The sequence below is a fragment of the Siphateles boraxobius genome, unplaced genomic scaffold (genome assembly GCF_051911475.1).
Source record: "Siphateles boraxobius isolate OS27281-9 unplaced genomic scaffold, OSU_SipBor_1 41, whole genome shotgun sequence".
Classification (NCBI taxonomy): Eukaryota; Metazoa; Chordata; class Actinopteri; order Cypriniformes; family Leuciscidae; genus Siphateles; species Siphateles boraxobius.
In genome coordinates, this window is record NW_027509042.1 from 6,654,747 (window position 1) to 6,675,814 (window position 21,068).

The window sequence follows — 21,068 nt, forward strand, 5'->3', positions numbered from 1 at the left end:
CACACACACACACACACACACACACACACACACACACACACACACAGTATATATATATATAATGAATTATCATGAAAATCTGTTATTGTTACTTGTAGGTTATATTAATAAATCTAGATACCCATAAAGCAAATTAAATATAACATCCATTCTTACATTTATAAAGACAGATCAATTAGAATCGTTAAAATGCCCCACCTGTCATTTAGCAAACACATCTACAATGATGAACTTCGTCATCAGTAGATAGAACATGAAGACAGCACACACACCCTTAATCTCTGAAAATGGCTGGACAATAAAAGATACACCTAACATGATTCATGTCAAAAGATTTTCAAATTCACTAGGTGAAGTCTGATCATTATCTTATACACACATCTTCTTATACCCATGTAGACTAATCCTAGAATATAATAAAGAAGCCATAGCAAACATTTATCAAATATAAGAGTGTCTGTCAATAAATAAGTGAGAAAACTACAAGACAATGATATGGATGGTTTTGTTTTGTTTGACATTCCATTTAATGATGATTCATTTGCTGAGAAGTCATGAATTGTTGCAAAATATTTGTGTGACTTCTGCATTTTAGACTTCTTGACCTTGAAACAATGGTTTTGGGCAATATCCTACTTTTGGAATTGCTACATTTGGCTACATTTGCCTACCATATGTGCCATTTTAATATTCCTATCGTGTATCACCTAAATATTAATTATTAATATTAGTATTAATAATTATTATTTTTTTAATTTTAATAATAATATTAAAGTAATAATATTAACTATTAACGACGTAAGGGTGGCAAAAGGAAAACAAATAAACACCAATACGACAACAGAAAAATCCTTTAAAGGGTTAGTTCACCCAAAAATGAAAATTAAGTCATTAATTACTCACCCCCATGCTGTACCAAACCCGTAAGACCTTCGTTCATCTTCATAATCAAAAATATCTTCATTTGTGTTCCGAAGATGAACGAAGGTCTTACGGGGTTGGTACAGCATGGGGGTGAGTAATTAATGACTTAATTTTCATTTTTGGGTGAACTAACCCTTTAAAAAGCTGACAACTCAAAGGTCGTTGCATAATTCGCAAACTGATGAAATCATGTTTTAAGATCAGTTTAAATTAGGTATTGATCTGCTTTATTTGAATGCTTTATCGCTAATCATCGTGACGAACAGTCATGTTGTTTCCACTGAAACTTTCTTGACAGACAGACAGTAGAAGTCATCGTCACGTTAATTCATATTCAGAGATTTACACGCCCACCGATTCTTGAGTTGAATTTCGTAATGAGATGTGACGTATGTTAGTGTTGGTTTCAGTTGAGTATTTAACTTCTGGAAAGCAGTGCAGTAGATCAGGCACACTCGTCATCATGATGTGGACTGCCCTTCTCCTGCTGGGACTCGTTGTTCTGTTTTTCTACGCGAGACGCACAAGGTGAGTCCAGACCAGCTCTCGAGTCTGACGAACGATACTTTCAAAGAGAATTAAACTTTTATTTTTATTTTTTATAAATACACATCTCAAACAATTACGAATTAAACATGTCGTTTTTGCAGACGCAGAAATGAACCTCCTCTTGATAAAGGAATGATTCCTTGGCTTGGTCACGCGCTTGAGTTTGGAAAAGATGCAGCTAAATTCCTGACTCGGATGAAACAGAAGCACGGAGACATTTTTACGGTGAGTTCTTGTTAGGTCATACGTACAGTAAAATAACATCAGCTGTCTATCTTGAGGGGCGTTTGTTGTAGCTGACGAATAAAGGGGAATACAGGTTAGCATTTTACGTTTTATAGCGTTTTAGCATTTTTGAAGTTCATCTAAATAGTTAAAAACTCAAATATTTAATGTAGTCTCTCAACTGATCAAAGGTCAAATTAGAAAAATGTTGTTTTTAATAGTTTTAGATTAAGTAAAGCATGTGAGATTGCTTTAAATGTCCAATCAACTACCTTAAAATTCAGTTTACATGTACATTATATACATGGACACACAAGGTCTTTCTTGCTGACTTTGACATATTGTGTCTTTGTATCTAAAAATGCCCGAAAAAAAGCTAAGATTTACAATTACAGCTTCTTATAATCCTAACATTACACTTTACAAATGCAACGTGTCATGTAATAAAATCATATAGGTTTGCAGAATCTTAATTCTGAAATGTAGGTTCAAATAACTAGATATTTTGTTGCAAATATAGGCTAAAAATATATTAGCAATTGTGATGTTTCGCCTTATTTATAAAAATGTTACTTTTTCAAAAAAATTGTGTATTTTACACATAAACTATCCTTAGATGGCTGTTTTCTTAATAAATCTTTATCTAAATTTTACATATGTATTAGGGTGGTTTTAAGATAACAATCTTGTTCTATTTCATGACATTTCCTGTGCCAACTTACTTCCGTATTTAGCACTAACCACACTTATCTAATGTGAACTAGGTGCGTGCAGCAGGAAAATACATAACTGTTCTGCTGGACTCTAACTGCTATGATGAAGTCCTGTCAGATGTGATCACGCTTGACCAGACTGGCTATGCTCAGATCCTAATGAAGAGAATCTTCAACCTAAATCTGCCCAATCACAACCCTGAATCTGAGAAGAAAAGAGCAGAGATGTAGGTTTCTGATAAGTCGCTCTTTCTGAACTAATGCAATCTTGAGAACTTGCTTTAAATACAAAGTTCAGTCATGAAACTCTACAATGGTGCAGGCATCGTTTCCAATAGGGCACAGCTGATTGGTTCCTGCTGTATCAGTAGCCAACGAGCTTGCTGCTAAACTTTCAAATACTTGGTCAGTGTCTTCTGTAGCAGTTTGCAGTGCGCTTTTAAAAACCCTCCACCTTCCCCAGCTCCCCCTGTATGTGCTACGGGTAATTCATGTATGTTTTGTACAGTAGCAGCTTGCCATGTATGTATTGGCAGTAGCAATAACAGCAGCAGCAGCATAACAGATCCACTCTGCCAAGACCAAACATATTAACATTATCATATCCATTATCATGCCAACATTCAGAGAGTTGTCATGACAGAAATATTTGTAAATTGTTTTAAGATGCTATATATATTTTTTAATAACATTAAACATTTTAAAGCTGAAAAATCAATTGATTTGACCATATACATATGCAGTATGTGTTTGTGTGTTTGACTAGGCATTTCCAGGGGCCCGCTTTGACCCAACTCTGCAGCTCAATGCAGAACAACCTCCACCTGCTCATTGCCTCTTCAGAAATGGAGTGGAAAAAAGATGGACTCTTTAATTTTTGCTACAGCTTGCTCTTCAAGTATGCCAACCTCTAAAATAAACATATTAGAAACCCTTTAAGACTATAAGGAGCTGTTCACATGGAACATGTTTTTCCATTCCTCTATGCAACTTTTCCATTGTTTTATAATGTAAACACGAACTAGACGGATGTCTTTAACCATTACAGTCGCGTCTTGTGCATCACGTGGTGTTTTAAAAACATATTGCTCAAGTTAAGAGAGGTTGAATTGAAAAAATAATAATAATTATTCCATTGACCTGCTTCTTGCTATTTTAACAGCAAAAACACACCACAAGCCATGTGAAATTAGTAGCAAAACCACAGCTGCAAGTAGTTAATGTTTTTGTCACGCTTAGAGAGCTGAACTCAGAAAGCATGTTGAAAATGCACTCTAAAACTAAAACTTGATGAAGTTTGTAGTAAATCTCAATGGCCCTGATTATTATCATTATTATAGCAAATGCTTAATTTTGTAACCACACTACATTATTTTCCTTATAAAGCTGTAAGTTACACAAAAGATCCGTGGCACTGTCATTGTGGAAAACTGCTTCACCTGCACAGTGCTTGGCTGAATTTGCACACTACTTGATTTGGCAATCATTCTGTACCCATCAATTAGAAGAAACTGTCCCACCCAAAAGCTGGCACAATAATTATCACTTACTATTGTACAGATAAGAATGTCATGCCTCCACAAGGTGCAGCTTGATTATTTCATATATGCCTTTTAGGTCATGCAGTAAAACGTGGCATTTTGTGACAATGGTGACCAATCAAATGCTTAAATGTTGTTTTAACAGTCTCGAAAAACCGGGTTTAGTGCAAAACAATTAAGGCCCACTTAATCGGCTTTCTAGTTTTTATTTTTATGCTGTATATCCTCATACCTCTCATTTCCTGTCTTTTTTTTCCCTGCAGGACTGGCTATCTCACTGTGTTTGGAGTAGAGGAGAACAATAGTGCAGCAGTGGCAGAAGTTTACGAGCAGTTTCGCCGGTTTGACAAGCTTTTGCCTAAACTGGCTCGTACTACTGTAAACAAAGGTAATGCACGTTTCATTTGAAAGAAATTGGTAAGAAAATCAGATGTTCATTCTTACATTATTTTTTCTTTGTAAATTCATTTTCATTAGATAATAATTGCATAACTAACCTGTGTTTTTTTTGTTTTTTGTATGCATTCATTAGCGGAGAAAGAAATTGCAAACTCAGCCCGAGAAAAACTGTGGGAATTTCTGACTCCACAATGTTTAGATAAATCAAAACACCGGTCATGGTTGGGAAACTATGTACAGCAACTTCAGGATGATGGCATTGATACTGAGACTCAGAGGAGAGCAATGTTGCTTCAGCTATGGGTCACACAGGTAAGTTTCTCTCTGTCTGTATCACTTAGTTGTACTTTCACAACACATACTGGCATATAAATCCAAATGCATTGCAAAATAGTTACAGGAACACATTCTATAATAGTAAACATAGACTATCATTCAAAAGTTGTTTATGTTTATGAAATAAGTCTCTTATGCTTACCAAGTCTGCATTTATTTGAGTAAAAATACAGCAAAAATAGTAATATTGTGAAATATTTTTGCAATTTAAAATAACGGTTCTATTTTAATATTTTTCAAAATGTAGTTTATTCCTGTGAGGCAAAGCTGAATTTTTAGCATCATTACTCAAGTCTTCAGTGTCACATGATCCTTTATAAATAATTTTAATATGCTGATTTGGTGCTTAAGAAACATGTATTATTATTATCAATATTGTAAACAGTTGAGCTACCTAATCTTTTTCTGGAAACCATGATACTTTTTTGCAGGATTCTTTGATGAATAGAAAGTTCAAAAGAACAGCATTTCTTTTAAATAATTATTTTTTGTGACAATGTAATAAGTCTTTACTGTCACTGTTACTGTTAATCATTTGAATGCATGCTTGTTAGATTAAAGTTTTAATTTCTTAAAACAAAAATCGTACTGTCCCCAAACTTTAGAATAGTATACCTCAATGCCCTGTTCTTTTCTATAACAATAAACCCCATATGGTTTCAGAAGACTTCAAATATAGATACTTTTATGGTGCTTTTTTGTCTATTTTTGAGTTTGGCAGTTTAATGACTATTCACTTTCCTTGTATGGAAGATCTCTTTTTGGATTTTAGTTAGAAAACTTAAACTTGGAAAAACATGAACTATTGGGTAAAGTAGTAGTTCATCGTCATGAACATTATGGTGAACTATTCCTTTTAGAATTTTATAAATTCCTTTTAAATTATATCATTCATTACTACATAGTGGTAATGTACTAACACCTTGAAGTTTCCACAGGGATAGGCGGTTTTGCATTCGTTCTGATCTTAACGCAAACAAAAGAGCCTGTTACCTGTGGAATGCACAAGTGTGTGATTTCACTCGAGTTCCTGACACTTCCAGAGTACATGAACACAAAATTTGACAAGTTGCCCAAAGCACACCTGAAACGCTACATCCTGAGGCCAAACAACATTTGCTGAATGATTCTATTGTAACTGAAGGGAATTATGCAAAGGAGGTGTTCATGCTTCCCTAAGTTTGATGGAATTATACATGCATATTAGAGAAATGTTATTCAAGCTTGACACTATAAAATATCTAAATAAACACCTTGAGGCACAATTAAATGATTGGTTCACCCAACAATAAAAAAAATATGCCGTCATCTACTCACACTCATATTGTTTCAAGCATGTATAAAATTCTATGGAACACAAAGACAGAGACATTTTCACAGTGTTCTTTCCCTACACTGAAAACATACAGAATGCTGTCAAGCTCTAAAAGGGACATACAACACCAAACACTTAGTTTACACAAGATGACTATAAGGGGGTGGGGGGTGTAAGATGGGTTTAGAATGACAAACTATTCCTTTTTAAATTTGAGCATAGATTTACATTGTATAAGCCATCATGCAGCAGTACTCCTATGTAACCACATGAGAGCAGTATAACTAAAGAGAAATAGCTTCACTGCATACTTAGTGGTGCTTGCTAATAATACTATTGCTCATATTTAGGGTTAGGTAAACTCCTAGCCATATGTATTTAGCTTTGGCACACAACCCATGCCCTATAGTTTGTGTTTTGCACATGAATGACACTGCAAATACATAATGTGGCTTGTTGAAGAGAAGTGTGCTGTTACTTTTCTAAGCAATCAGGCCAAAAAAATTCCCCACATATAAGAAAGAGACAAATCTATCAAATGGAATATAAAATACTTAAAGTTAATAACTATAACGATAACTATATCAGCGTCCACATCAACAAACAATATTGTTGTTGATTATAAGCATGTGCTGCTGTTTTGCTGCTTTAAATGCTAGAGCTCCTTTCAGCAGGGTTGATTCTGATTGGCTGTCAATGTTTTTATCATTCATTAGCTGGGAAAATATTGTTGTGAAAGTGATTCCAACAATATTGTTTCTCTGTAGCGTTACCAATATAGTTGTGGTGTGGACTCTGCTATTCTTTTACGTTAAGAACATAAAAAAATTGTCTTTATCGTTATAGTTATCGTCCTTGGTGTGAATGGGCGTTTATCATAGAAACTACCACCTAACAATGCCCTAGCAAATGCACTAGGGCAGTAAAGACTTTTACTGTATTACTTAAATAAATTTTTTTTTAAATAAATGCTTATAAATGTCAAATGAAATTTATATTCATCAAACAATCCTGAAAAAAAGTATAACGGTTTCCACAAAAAAAAAAATAAGTGGTGTAACTGTTTTTAATATTCATAATAGAAAGAAATGTTTCTTGAGCACCAAATCAGCATTACAATGATTTCTGAAGGATCATGTGACACCGAAGACTGCTTTGCCATCGCAGGAATAAATTATAATTTAAAATATATTCAAATAGAATTACAGTTATTTCAAATTGTAATACTATTGCACAATATTACTGTATTTTTGATCAAATAAATGCAGCCTTGGTGAGCATACGAGAATTCTTTCAAAAACAGTTCAAAATCTTACTGACCCCAAACTTAAGTAATGGTAATCACATGGGAATGTCCTCATATAGAAAGCTTTGTGCTTGGCTTTGTCAGGTTTATTGCCAGACAGATTCACCTAACAGTCTGTTTCAGAGTCTTCATCCCTCTTTGACCTTGACTGTCAGTGCGGAGTTTCTCTGAACCCACAGTAATTGTTGTATGACAGGTTTAACTGCACTGCTCTGCACACACTGACAGCAGTATTGATATAAAACCGCTTATGGAGAAGCAATATGCTGTAGGTTAGACCCTGCTGTATATTTATATAAAAATGTCATACATCTTGCGACATGTCAGTGTGGCAGGTGACTCTCTTTTGGTTTTCTGGCAATTAAATAAGTTTACTTTAGATTTACAAGTAAAGCCAGACATTTAATGTAAAAAAAAAAAAAAAATCAGAGTCAGAGGAACCTTTTAGTGGTTGGTTTGAAAGTAATTGAAAGTATGTTTATGTCCTCAGGGGAACGCAGGTCCCGCTGCATTCTGGGTACTGGGCTGCTTACTCACCCACCCTGAAGCGCTAAGGGCTGTGAGAGAGGAAATCCAAGGTGGAAAACACCTCCGTCCAGAAGAGAGACTGAAAAACACTCCTGTGTTTGGTAGGTCACATCAGTGAGATAGCTTATCATCCTATAATAAATATAGAAAATCGTATGTATATGCACATCTATTTCTGCCATTGAATCCTGCATTAATATATATATATATATATATATATATTAGTGGTGTAAAATACCCGTATATTTACAAACTTTTATGTTAGACAGTGACACCACTAATATACTATATATATATTAGGGGTATCACTAGCATAAAAGTTTGTAAATAGATAATACATTTGTATTGTACAGCACTGTATTTGTATTTGTATTTAATTTTATTTTTATTTTATATTTTACAGCTTAATATTTGTGTGTGTGTGTGTGTGTGTGTGTGTGTGTGTGTGTGTGTGTGTGTGTGTGTGTGTGTGTGTGTGTGTGTGTGTGTGTGTGTGTGTGTGTGTGTGTGTGTGTGTGTGTGTGTGTGTGTGTGTGCGCGTATTCATATGCTTATATATATTGCAAGATGGGAATTACAAAACCAATTCCATTTCAAATTAAAATAAAAAAATGTAAATGTCACTTGTTTTTACAGATAGTGTTCTTAGAGAGACTCTGCGTCTAACTGCAGCTGCTCTAATCACTAGAGAAGTGATGCAAGATAAGAAGATTCATTTAAGCAATGGCCAGGAATATCAACTCAGACGGGGCGATCGCCTGTGCGTTTTCCCCTTCATCAGCCCTCAAATGGACCCGCAGATCCACCAAGAGCCAGAGGTGCACTCTCAGATTCCACTTCCTAAACTCAACCAGGCAGAAAGATGAGATTCACTTGGGAGAGAAATCATTTATTACCTGTAGAAAATCTGTGCGAGATTTGAGATAAAGTGAAAATCAATACACATTTCAAATTTATCAAAAATAGGTGCATTTGAAATAGACTCAAGCGCTTACACTGCTTTATTTTACAGCCTAAACATTTTCATAGACTCACATAAAGGCACCATCTCGAATATAATAGAGACTTGGTGGTTGGCTCTTTTCAAATGTTTTGACCGAGAGCAAGCCAGAGCCAAATCACCTACAACACTCTAACAACTACATAGGAACATGTTACAAACAACTCAAACAACTTAACAATCACACAGCAACACCATTGCATCGTGTGGGTGACTTTTTCATTGGCAAGTACCAATCAGAAAATGAAAAATAAAAAAACTGTAATAAAATGAAAGGAATATATGTGAATTTAATTTAACACCTTATCAACCACATCTTATTGGTGAGTTTTTAAGTACCAATTAGAAAATGGGGGGGAATTAAAATATAAAAAATATAATATATATTTATTTAATAACATTGCAACTATATAGCAACACCACTAAATATATATATATATATATATATATATATATATATATATATATATATATATATATATATATATATATATATAATTTAAAATTAAAATATAATTTTAAATTATAAAAAGTATATATATATATATATATTTCATTTAATATTATTCTGTACTTTCTTTAGGATCAAGATGTCAAGTTCACGTTTCTAAAATGTTAACTTATTTTTTAGACGTAACTGACTGTTTTAAATGTTTTTGATGTTTAATGTTGCTATGCAATGCTAAGAGTTGTTTTTTGTTTGCATTTTTGCAGATAAGGTATTGCTTTATTAACACGCCTCACTTATTGACATAACCTAAACCTATTTATCTTTATTGACGTCCACTATTATGATCAAGCTTGGATTACATTCTGCACAGGTCAATGGGCTAATCTAGTAAAATATCTGGGATTAGCCATTCAAGTGCTGTCATTGGCACAAAGACAAATAGGGGGAAGGGGGCCATAGTTTATAGACACTGATGCTGCTTCTACTATCTGTGTGAAACAGACGCTCACACCACTTTGTAGGCCAAAATGCTGACGTTGCACACCATAGTGCTGTGTGTTGGCACTGTGAACTACAGATCTGATCCAAGCTTATATGTCAAGCATACTGATTAATAGTAAATTGATTAACAGCACAGCAAGATGCTGTTTCTGCAAGCAAACATTGGGCAAGTCTCACAAACATATCCCATAAGCACAGTTTCCTGCTTTACAGTGTTTCATCAAGACCATCTTAATGCTACTAATACCATTTTGTTGTATTAATTTTACACTCAAAGACACAATAATCAAAATTTTAACTCTGCCTGTCTTCTCGTAATGCAACAGATGTTCCAGTTTGACCGCTTCCTTAATGCAGATGGGACAGAGAGGAAGGACTTCTTTAAGGAAGGGGTGAGGGTGAAATATCCCTCCATGCCCTGGGGGACCAAAGACAACCTGTGTCCAGGACAGCATTTTGCAGTTAGTGCAATTAAAGAGTAAGTATAATAGCATTCAACACATCAACACGTAAAGAGGACCCACTATGCTGTGTTTTTTTTACATTTTCAACTTTCTTTAGTTTGTATGTTGCTATTTGAGCATTAAAAAGGTCTGCAAAGTTACAAAGCACAAAGTCACTACAAAAGGAGTTATTCTCTCGATTGTAGTCTTGAGTTTTCTTCAGTACACGTCACAATATTCCTCATTTATAGTCCTGCCCAAGACATACGCAAATAAAGGGGGGCGAGGCCTGGTTGAGTTGCCTTAGTAGTGTGTTGAAATCAGTGGTGATGGTAAGGTGCATTTCCAAAACATGCTCAATGAGTTTCACCAATCACAATGGTCCAGCCGACCAATCAGAGTACAGTAATCTTTTTGAATGAGGGGCTTCATGGAGACAGGAACTAAACAGAGTGTTACTGACAGAAGGGGACGAAAGGTACTGCAACAATGTAAAATATGTGAATAATGTTTTTTGAACATTCAAGCCTAAAAACATATTAAAATAGACCCCAAAAACAAATTCAAGACTTTGTAAAATGGCATAATAGGTCCTTTTTAAAGTGCAGTCACATTTACTGTTGCTGCACAAAATATTCCAATCATTTCAAGAGGAATCCACATGATTGGAAGTTTCGTGTGAGGGCGAATAAGTTTGCATGTGTTCAAGTTGGTTACTTAGATTCATCGCGTTGACCAACAGAATGCTGCTTAGTTTGAAAGTGCCTTATGTATGAATGGTGCTTCATACATTACTAGACTATTGACAATAATCAATGGATCTTTTTTGTTCGCAAAATTATTAGCAAAATTTCACTTATCTGACCACACCTTTAGTCCTTGTTTTATCATCACCTGCTCTAAGTACACCCTTAAGATTTTGCCTATTAAATGCTTCTGTCTGTTAACAATTTATAATGAAATTTGGAATTTATTTTCTAATTTTCCTATCCCTTTAGGCTTGTGTTCACAATCTTGGCTCGATTTGATCTGGAGCTATGTAACAAGAATGCAACGCTGCCATTGGTAGACCCCAGCCGATATGGCTTTGGCATTCTTCAACCAGCGGGAGATCTAGAGATCCGCTACAGAATTAGATCTTGACCGTGCTAATATGCCAAATCTTATTAAAACTGTACAGATAACAATATTATTTTTTACAACAATGTTTTAGCAATGTCTTGAATACTTATTGCAATAATAAATATTGTATTTTTTTAAACTCTGGTTTAGTCATTCTTGATGTCATTTGGATTTACTATTCTTACATTTCTGAAGAAATATCCCACCCCATATCACTTTTCTAATACAATTTTAATTTTGATAACCTGCATTAAATCACCTCACAGGTGTTTTATTCTATTTTTCTGCAATTTGTTGTTTGTCAGAGTCAAACTGATGCCAAACCAAAGTAAATGTGCTACTACCGTGAATAATGGTCATATTTTGGAAAATGCATGCCTGCTTTGTTATACAACAAAGTTAAAACCTTGAACTGTCTTACAGTCTTCTGACTAGGTCAAAGGATGATAGGTTACCCCAGCGTAAAATCCACTTTTTATTTGTTTCTCTCCTAAAACACTTAATAGCAACAAGAACCACCTGTTTGCTGGGAAATTGATCCATAATGTGCAATAACAAAAAAATCGAATTTAATATATGTTTTGCAGATTTAGGTTTCTAGTGAAAAACCCTGTAATGATCACATTTATTTTGAGACAAAATACTTGCTTCTCATGTTCTTGCAATCTTTTCAAGTAAATGCACATGTAACAAATCATGCTTGTGCCAACAGTATCTACACTACATCACTATAATTTAAAGACAGAAAAGTCAATCTCTACAGATTATCAAGGTTAATATTTACCCTCAAAATAATTAGGTTAGATAATTTGCTCTGTTTGCTGAAATTCAATATAAGGTCTTCTTGAATGTAATGATTGGAGACCCAAGAGCATATTAGTACCGCTGCTGTGCTTCATCTTGGTTAAATAAATAAAAAATATAAAAAATAAAAATAAATTTGGTCAAACTCACATATTCAGGGAGATGCAGCTATGGCTGAACTGACTCATAGGTTGCTTGAATGAGCACTGCCTCAAAAAGCTGATGTGTTTCCTAACGCATATGAGTAGTTAGTGGCTAGTTTTCGGTATTGCCCTCTCCAGGCGCCATTTTCACGCAGGTTCCTCTTAACGACACTCAAGTATCTGCTCCAAGAGTTAGTGCCGGGTGGCAAGGGTTAAGCGCGTCGTCTCTCTGCCATTGGGCGGCGAGACTACGGCGAGCCAGACATCTGCAAGCAAAGCAGCTGTCGGCTTCACGCAAGAGATGTTAGACATCAGTGAACGAAAACAGTGTGGATTCACCCCAAGACTTGTTGATCTTTTCCACGAGCGGCGCGATATGTGTATGTCTGGAAAAGATGAACGAGCTGCTGTGTACTGGCTTATTTAAACTGTGGCGTCCCTGCGTTTTTGCCCATTTAAATGCTTAATTTCTCACCGCTGTCAGCAATAAGTCTTCACAAATTAAGGTGGGTTTTTTCTACGGATATTTATCAGTCTACCCAGTTTTATATATATGTTTACCATATACTATTATATACTATTATTGGTCACATTGGAAATTTCTGCCGACAACCTAATGGGAAAAGTGTGACATGCTGTGTAGATGAGCTAAAAGCTTTTTATAAATACTATTTAATTGCATTTTATGTCGTTGAACATGCCTAACTACAGCTGCAATTAGGTTATAGCTAATGTTGTTTTAACACGTCGGAAGATGCATTTTTTTTCTATGTATGATGCAGGATCAATACTGCTGGATGCCACTCCTACAACGTTTAAATTATAGGCTATTTAATGTCTTTATGATAGCGCATTGCCAAAATATTTTGAATATGTCCTTTGTTGGTCCTGAATAATGTGTTTTGTGTATTTAGCGTCACTTTTTTCTTCAAGTGCACGAGATCCATGAAATCATATCATAAGCGCAGCTGCATTGACAGATTGATGGCTTATGATTGCTTTATGCAACTAATAGCATTTTATCCAAGAAAAGACGTGCGATGCTCATTAACATCCATTTTAATTAGCTTCGCAGTGTATATACTACTAAAGGCTAAACCAAAACCTCTATCATGTCATCATGTTTCCTCCTATTTTGCATGTTGTTGTTGCTGCTGCAGATGTAGGCTACGGTTGGGCTCCAGCCGACGTTACTCTTAACTCTTTAGTTACAAGGTATGGAAATTAACTTAATAGTTACTTAATACTTAATAGTTTATGGAGACGTTTAATACTGAACAGCAATACTGGGGAGTTCAGTATTAAAAAAAAGAATACTGGGGAGTTCTCAAACCGCAGCCTATGATGTTGATGATTAAATAGCCTGTTACTTTCAAAAGATTACAGGTGGATCACGTGCGTTCCAATATCAATTTGGATTCAAATGTGTGTTATCTTTCGTGAGTTTATAGAGATGGCGTTTAACTTCGACAAAAACTGCCTTCAGAAAAGCAGCAGACGATTCAGCACCACGTTGGTGGACAGCGACCTCGAAGGCTTTGGATTCGTAAGGAATAATTGCGATTCATTTGAACGATTCCGCTTCCTTAACGGTTCCGTTAACGACTCTCTAGTTAAGACTACTTCAGATTAATTTAGTAGCCTAACGTTAATATTTAAAACGTCGAATTGCACTTACTGCCCTCTATAGTCTGTTGTCAAAATAAGAGATCATTTCAGACGTCAACAGGGCAGAAATTAAATGAACACTGTATTTTGAAAAAGTGGGCTTACACAGATATTTTAATGACTTTTCACACACTTTTTAAAGTAAATGCAGTTCACTAAATGCTCGAGCTGTATGTTTGGATTCACTAAAAAACCCGGCTCTAGCCACGCTGTTCGTGCTCTCTTAGCCTACTGAATCACTGAAAAGAATCGAATTGAGTCATTCGTTTAGGTTTCGAACCATATTGCTCGCGCTATAGGCTACCTTTTTTAACTCTTAAGGTGTTTTCTGTGAATGTGCGAGACTTTAGGGAAATAGCAAGAATATATCAAAGTGCAGTAAACTGTAAAACTGTTTGCGCTACAAACCAGCGTGTTTATAATTAAGACAATATTAAACTAGATAAAAAAGTTTGTAGGCAAACTTTAAGTTGGCATGAAAAAGCCTTGCCAGAAAGTTTGAAGAAGTTTTAAAAGCTTTAAGTTTGAATGTTTTTAGTATTTCATTAGTTTAAGTTTTAGTTTAGTAGTTTTAAAAGTTTGAGGTTTGAAGGTTTTCAGTTTAGAAATACTAGATAGAATGAAAAATTGGTCTCGATGTTTGGTGGTTGTAGCTTGACCAGTTTAGGAGTAGCGAATAGAAATTTTGTTTTCCAAGCCAACTTATGGTGAGAAATACCAGTTTGCAATATAGCATAACGAGCTGTTTTTTGTTTTTGTTTTTTTGTTTTTTATATAAATGGAAGAATGACTACGGAAGCCAAGCCAGACATATTAAAATTAGCCTACAAATGGACGCGCCCGCGTTACCTGAAAAATAAGGTGGATAATATTATTATTAATTCGATTAAAATAATCGGCTCATAAAAGATGTTTATTGCAAGAATCTGATTACACTGAACAACACGGGTGGCGCGCGCTGTAGATTCGACAAATGCGCGTTCAGGAACCGTTTAAGGTGGGGCTACACAATTCAAATGGTCCTACCTTCTTTCCTCCAACGCTGGCTCTGACTCCACCCATTCGAAGAACATGGACGCGCAATCATGCACGAGCAAAAACTCAGATGCGCGAGAGATTGTAATGACGATTTACTACTAATCATGAAACCGGCTTTACTGACGAGATGCGCATGCGTCACGAGTTTGGAGTATGCGCACGAAGGGGGTCACGCGCGCTGGGGGGAGGGGGGTATGGTACAACAGTTTACTTTACGAACTTACTGTCCAATGATACCAGGTGGTCTTGGAAATGATTGGCTTGAGTTTTTTCGAGTCCTGCCCGTTCCACAGATGATTCAATTGAGAGAATCACATACCCCACCTTTAATCAAAAGTCATGCAAATATAACTGATTTATTTTCTTCTTCTGATTTTCGGTTCGGCAGTCCGACTTTTAATGAAATATGCTCATGCTAGTAATTTTTGGGGGAATTTATTTATTTATTTAGAAGAAGGGATACAACTTCAGAAACGCAACTCATGTATTGCTTCTCCTTTCTTCAACAGCCCGAATAGAATGAAACAGCTCGGAGAACCATTGGTACCGCCAGTCCCATGGCCAAAATCATAGTCTACGCAAAAAACAACATGGATAAACCCTCCGCAGGAATGAGTAAAGTTGGCTCTCGCTCGACGGCCTCTCTGCCCCCGGAGCCTGCGGATATAATCCGGAGCATGTCGTGCTACCGGCGTGTGAAACTCAACGTAGGGGGTCTGCCTCACGAGGTCCTGTGGAGAACCCTGGACCGACTGCCACGCACACGACTGGGCAAGTTACGAGACTGCAAAACCCACGAATCACTCATGGACATATGCGATGACTACAACCTGGACGACAACGAGTACTTTTTTGACCGGCACCCTGGGGCGTTCACGTCTATTCTGAACTTCTACCGCACTGGGAAGTTGCACATGATGGAGGAAATGTGCGCTCTGTCCTTCAGCCTGGAGCTGGACTACTGGGGGGTGGATGAGATCTACCTGGAGTCGTGTTGCCAGGCCCGGTACCACCAGAAGAAAGAGCAGATGAACGAGGAGCTCAAGCGGGAAGCGGATACTATGAAGGACCGGGAGGGCGAAGAATTTGATAATACGTGTTGTTCAGAGAAAAGGAAGAAACTGTGGGACCTACTAGAGAAACCGGGCTCGTCTGTAGCAGCCAAGGTATGCATCACTACATACACTGACAGCATTTTTTATCCGACTGATAAACAGGCCAAGATTCAAACATTAACACACAGCTTCCACAACTATGGCAAGACATCTGGACTTTTAGCCTATTCATTCCCATGCAGGATATGAATTCTTGATATCAACAATTCAATTTTCACAATTAAAATACTAATTCTTGATATCAGGAATTAGATTTCCTACTAGTAACAATGGCAATTTTAATTTCAGGAAATAGATTTCTAATAGTATAAATGTTCATTCATGATATCAACAATTACATCATCACCACCACAGGCTGCCATTCAAGTTCAATTGTTGATATCAAGAATTGATTTCTTACTAGTTGGAATTCCAATTTCACATATCAGAAATACAATTCTTTCTAGTTAAAACCTTTATTTTTAATATCGGTAATTGCGTGGTTACTAATGCAAACGTTTGTTCTTGACATCAACAATTGAATTGCTACTAGTGACAATGTTCATTTCTGATATCATGAATGTGATTGTTACTGGTAAGAAAGCCATTTTAGATATCTGAAATTACTCTCCTAATTATTGACATCAGAAATTGATTTTCAGATATCAGAAGAAAACAAATGTAAGAAACCTCCACATAAGCATTTATCAACACTCAATTAGCTTAAAAGGGAGATGTAAAAAGTGCAGTTCAAGCCTTTGGACTCTAACCAAATTGCTTCAGACCTGTAATTAATCACAACAGAGTGGCACTCTCGGGCTTCTCACACAATTCAAAACTCAGTATTTCCATGTAAACATTCAAACTCAGACCTTCTATGTGTCGATCATAGTTGCAGGTCTGACATCTTTATGGATCTACATTCTTTTTAGTTGACATCTTTGGTCTTGGATCAATAAGAACAGCATCTTGGTCAAAAGGTATTGTGAGAGATGCAGTGCTTATCTGTAAACTTGTTCTCACTCTGTGTTGGCCATCTATTTAATGTGCTCTAATTCTATAATTGTGTACCTGTGCTTATATATATATTGTCACATGGGATTGGGAGGGACAGTTCAGTGTAAGACTGTCCTTCCTGTTACCAGGCAACAGAGAGGTGACTCTATCACTTTGAAAGGAAGAACTATGTCACTAAAGGACAAAGTTAGTGTTTGAGTGGTTTATGGCTAAACTGGACCATTGTTTAGGCACATGTGCACACATGTTTTTGTATTCAGTTAAGAACTGAACAAAGTGTCAGGCCTTTTTTTTTGTCTTTTTCCTCTTCCCCCTCCCTCTCTCTTTCTTCAGGCTCCTTTACTGCACCTCTGGCTAAATGTCATGGAAATGTCACATTAATTATCCTCCATGAGACTTTGTGTCCCATTCTGTTTTCAGCCCCTCCTTTCTCCCCTTCATTCTCACTCGAACGGGCTCTGTCTACATCTGTCTCAAATCAGATTTCGCTGCATGGCCCTACCGCACAATGAGATTATGTCAGACAGCCGTCATATCATTGCAAATTACCGCCCGGTCATATTTCAAAGCTAGACTTCAGCTTATCTGCATTTACTAGTCCTGCATTACCATTCTATTTAGTTTACTCTAAAAGTGTATTAATTAATAAAGTTTACAAGACAGAAGGTGGCAATTTGCTTTAAGTTCAGGACCTTGTATTGATGCTGTTATGCTGAGGCAGTAAATGTTGTTTTTAAATCAATTGTACATGCAATTTATTATGTAATACGTTCAGTGCCATTTATTACCGGTATTGACTGACTACATTGTAAATCTGAGTTGTGCATTTATAATCTATATAATTTTAAGCGCAGGTCCTCAGATTTGAGTACATGTGTAGATAACATGAAATACATTTGGGGAATTCATACTTTGCACGTGACGTCACAAGTACTGGCTGGCGGGCAAGAACGTCGTTCTAAACCCAGTAAACTAATCAAGGATCTTGCCAGGACGTCGCCAGTTTTAATATACAGAAGTTGATGTTTTGAGGTGTAACGACTTGCCAGATAGTTGTTGTGCGATTGGATGCACTATTATTCAGCATAATCAGGTTTAGAACATACATGTAAACACGCTCATTCCCCAAAAGTGAAAGTAGAAATGTACTGAGCTTTCAGCAACTGTCGCTGCATTAACGTCGCGTTCTCTCAGAGACGACGATGGATATAACGGTAGCGACGACTATCTTAATTTACTGGCTTAATATTTCTCTTGTGGACCCACATTAACTTTTTAAACAAGTTTTTGAAGCTGCTTTTGATTTTCACAGATGGCAGAGTTCTGCTGTTCGTAAACTAAAGACTGTTTTTAGGCCTATATAATTTTAGTGATATTATTCATATTTAGTAGGCTAATTGTATTGTTTTTAGTGTTATTAAACGTTTTGTTAATGTGCTATGGAAACAAAATAGCCTCGCTATATAATTGATTGTAGTATTGGCCATTTTGTGAGCGTCTGTTGCCCGCCAGGTATCCGTGGCAGTCACGTGACTTCAAAGTATGAATGCGTTGGGTGTGATGTGTTAAAATATTTTAAACAACATGTTCTCTAATATTCAAATTCTCTAATAATTATTAAAAATAATTAATTATTCACACCACAAGAGTATTTCAATTTATTTTGGCATATAGGTTATTTAAAAAGTTGAAAAACTATGTGTTATAATACACATATAAGTACAGTTTAATATGAAATAATTTTCTGTATTCCTTTTTTACAGGTGTTTTACACATTTTTTTAATTACGCATTGCATTGTGTTGCATTTTAGGGTTAAAGGAAATGTCTGAGAAAATATGCTGGCAGAAAAGGGCCAGTAGCTTATCTGATTTTCTATGAATTTTTTGTTACAATGATACATGCATTCTAGATTTGAAATAGTTACTTGAAATTATATGATGGCAGTCTAATATTGTCACGAAACTGCTCTGAGACAGGCAAGTTAAGATCCAAACGCAGCTTTTATTATAATATAAAGTGGTAATCCAGAATCGTGGTCGAACAGATAAGCAATAGGTCAAAGTCCCGGTAGGCAGTCCAAACAAACAAAAGATAAAAGGCAGGGAACACGGCAAACGAGAAATCCAAAGACAGGCAGGGAAAAAAGGCAAAATATAGAAACAGGTAAACGCTCAGAGATGCAGTGGGACACAAACAAAACTTAGCCCTGAGTGAGTGAATGAACATAGAATAAATAGACAAGGACTAACAGGGTGATGAGAAACAGGTGAATGCAATCAGAGACCAACCAGGTGATGAGACACAGGTGAATGAAATGATGAATGCTGATGAATCCGGGCAGTGAGTTATGGGAAATGTAGTTAGTGAGGAAGTGATCAAAGTCTATTGTGGAGCGTCCTCTGGTGGCTCTCGAGGACACTCCAGCTGGTGATCGTTACATAGCCCCCCCCCCCCAATGGGCGGCTTCCAGACGCTCCAAAACTGTCCAGGTGGGCGGTGGCATGGAGGCGGATCCGGGGGCGGGATGGAGGGCCAGGTCCGTGGAGTAGAAAGAGGGCCTGGAGACTGCGGCAGGATGGAAGGCCAGGGCGGAGCAGGCTGTGCAGGCGACCAGGGCGGAGACGACCCCTCGGGCGGCCAGGGCGGAGACGACCCCTCGGGCGGCCAGGGCGGTGAAGTCCCCTCGGGCGGCCATGGCGGTGAAGACCCCTCAGGCGGCCACGGCAGTGCAGACCCCGGCTCAGGAACAGCAGACACCGGCTCAGGAACAGCAGACACCGGCTCAGGAACAGCAGACACCGGCTCAGGAACAGCAGACACCGGCTCAGGAACAGCAGACAACACACACACTGGCTCGGGAACAGACAACACACACACTGGCTCGGGAACAGACATCACACACACTGGCTCGGGAACAGACATCACACACACTGGCTCGGGAACAGGAACAGTCTCTGGATCGGCAGACGTGACTTGAACAGTCTCTGGATCGGCAGACGTGACTTGAACAGTCTCTGGATCGGCACACGTGACTTGAACAGTCTCTGGATCGGCAGACGTGACTTGAACAGTCTCTGGATCGGCACACGTGACTTGAACAGTCTCTGGATCGGCAGACGTGACTTGAACAGTCTCTGGATCGGCAGAAGTGACTTGAACAGTCTCTGGATCGGCAGACGTGACTTGAACAGTCTCTGGATCGGCAGACGTGACTTGAACAGTCTCTGGATCGGCACACGTGACTTGAACAGTCTCTGGATCGGCAGAAGTGACTTGAACAATCTCCGTGCTGGACGGGACCAGCGGCGAAGGCTCAGTGCTGGACGGGACCAGCGGCGAAGAGGGCCTCGAGCTGGGCAGGACCAGCGGCGAAGAGGGCCTTGAGCTGGGCAGGACCAGCGGCGAAGAGGACTGAGCGCTGGGCAGGACCAGCGGCGAAGAGGACTGAGCGCTGGGCAGGACCAGTGGCGAAGAGGGCCTTGGCTCTGGCTGGACGTGGCTGACGTGAAGCTCTGGCTGACGTGAAGCTCTGGCTGGACGTGGCTGACGTGAAGCTCTGGCTGGACGTGGCTGACGTGAAGCTCTGGCTGGACGTGGCTGACGTGAAGCTCTGGCTGGACGGTCTCTGGGTCGTCTTGGTTGACGTGAAACTCAGGCTGAGGGGATACTGTGGATTCACGGAGTTCCTCATTTACCACACCCACCATATACACGGAACCGCTTAACAGAAGGGCCAGTTCAATATAGCTCTCCAATGTCCCGTGAGGCTTATGCAAGGGCATGAATGAACTGAGCGGTTCTGATAGCCCTCCTCGGAAGAAGATCATCAGGCATTCCTCGCTCATAGAGGTGAAAGGTGCCAGCTTGATAAAATCTTCTACGTACTCCTCAATCAAACGATTCCCCTGACGGAGACACAGGATTTGGACTGCTGTGTCCATGGCTGGTA

General features: G+C 37.9%; 1 protein-coding gene across 4 annotated transcripts in view; it reads left to right on the forward strand.

Moving 5' to 3' along the window:
• Positions 1-1,336: 1,336 nt before the first annotated feature.
• kcnb1 (potassium voltage-gated channel, Shab-related subfamily, member 1) overlaps positions 1,337-21,068 on the forward strand; it is a 44,641-nt gene continuing 24,909 nt past the window's right edge. Inside the window, exons 1-10 of one of the 4 annotated variants that reach the window (XM_077198031.1) lie at positions 1,337-1,452; positions 1,575-1,698; positions 2,463-2,638; positions 3,178-3,309; positions 4,216-4,340; positions 4,485-4,663; positions 7,799-7,937; positions 8,473-8,654; positions 10,115-10,266; positions 11,230-11,492. In XM_077198031.1, the coding sequence (XP_077054146.1) occupies positions 1,388-1,452; positions 1,575-1,698; positions 2,463-2,638; positions 3,178-3,309; positions 4,216-4,340; positions 4,485-4,663; positions 7,799-7,937; positions 8,473-8,654; positions 10,115-10,266; positions 11,230-11,374 (1,419 nt within the window). In that variant the 5' untranslated portion in view covers positions 1,337-1,387 and the 3' untranslated portion in view covers positions 11,375-11,492. Of the gene's footprint in view, positions 1,453-1,574; positions 1,699-2,462; positions 2,639-3,177; positions 3,310-4,215; positions 4,341-4,484; positions 4,664-7,798; positions 7,938-8,472; positions 8,655-10,114; positions 10,267-11,229; positions 11,493-12,566; positions 12,807-13,750; positions 13,847-15,515; positions 16,173-21,068 lie in introns of those variants that run through there. The other 3 variants (XM_077198027.1, XM_077198030.1, XM_077198029.1) reach the window with 3 other exon arrangements.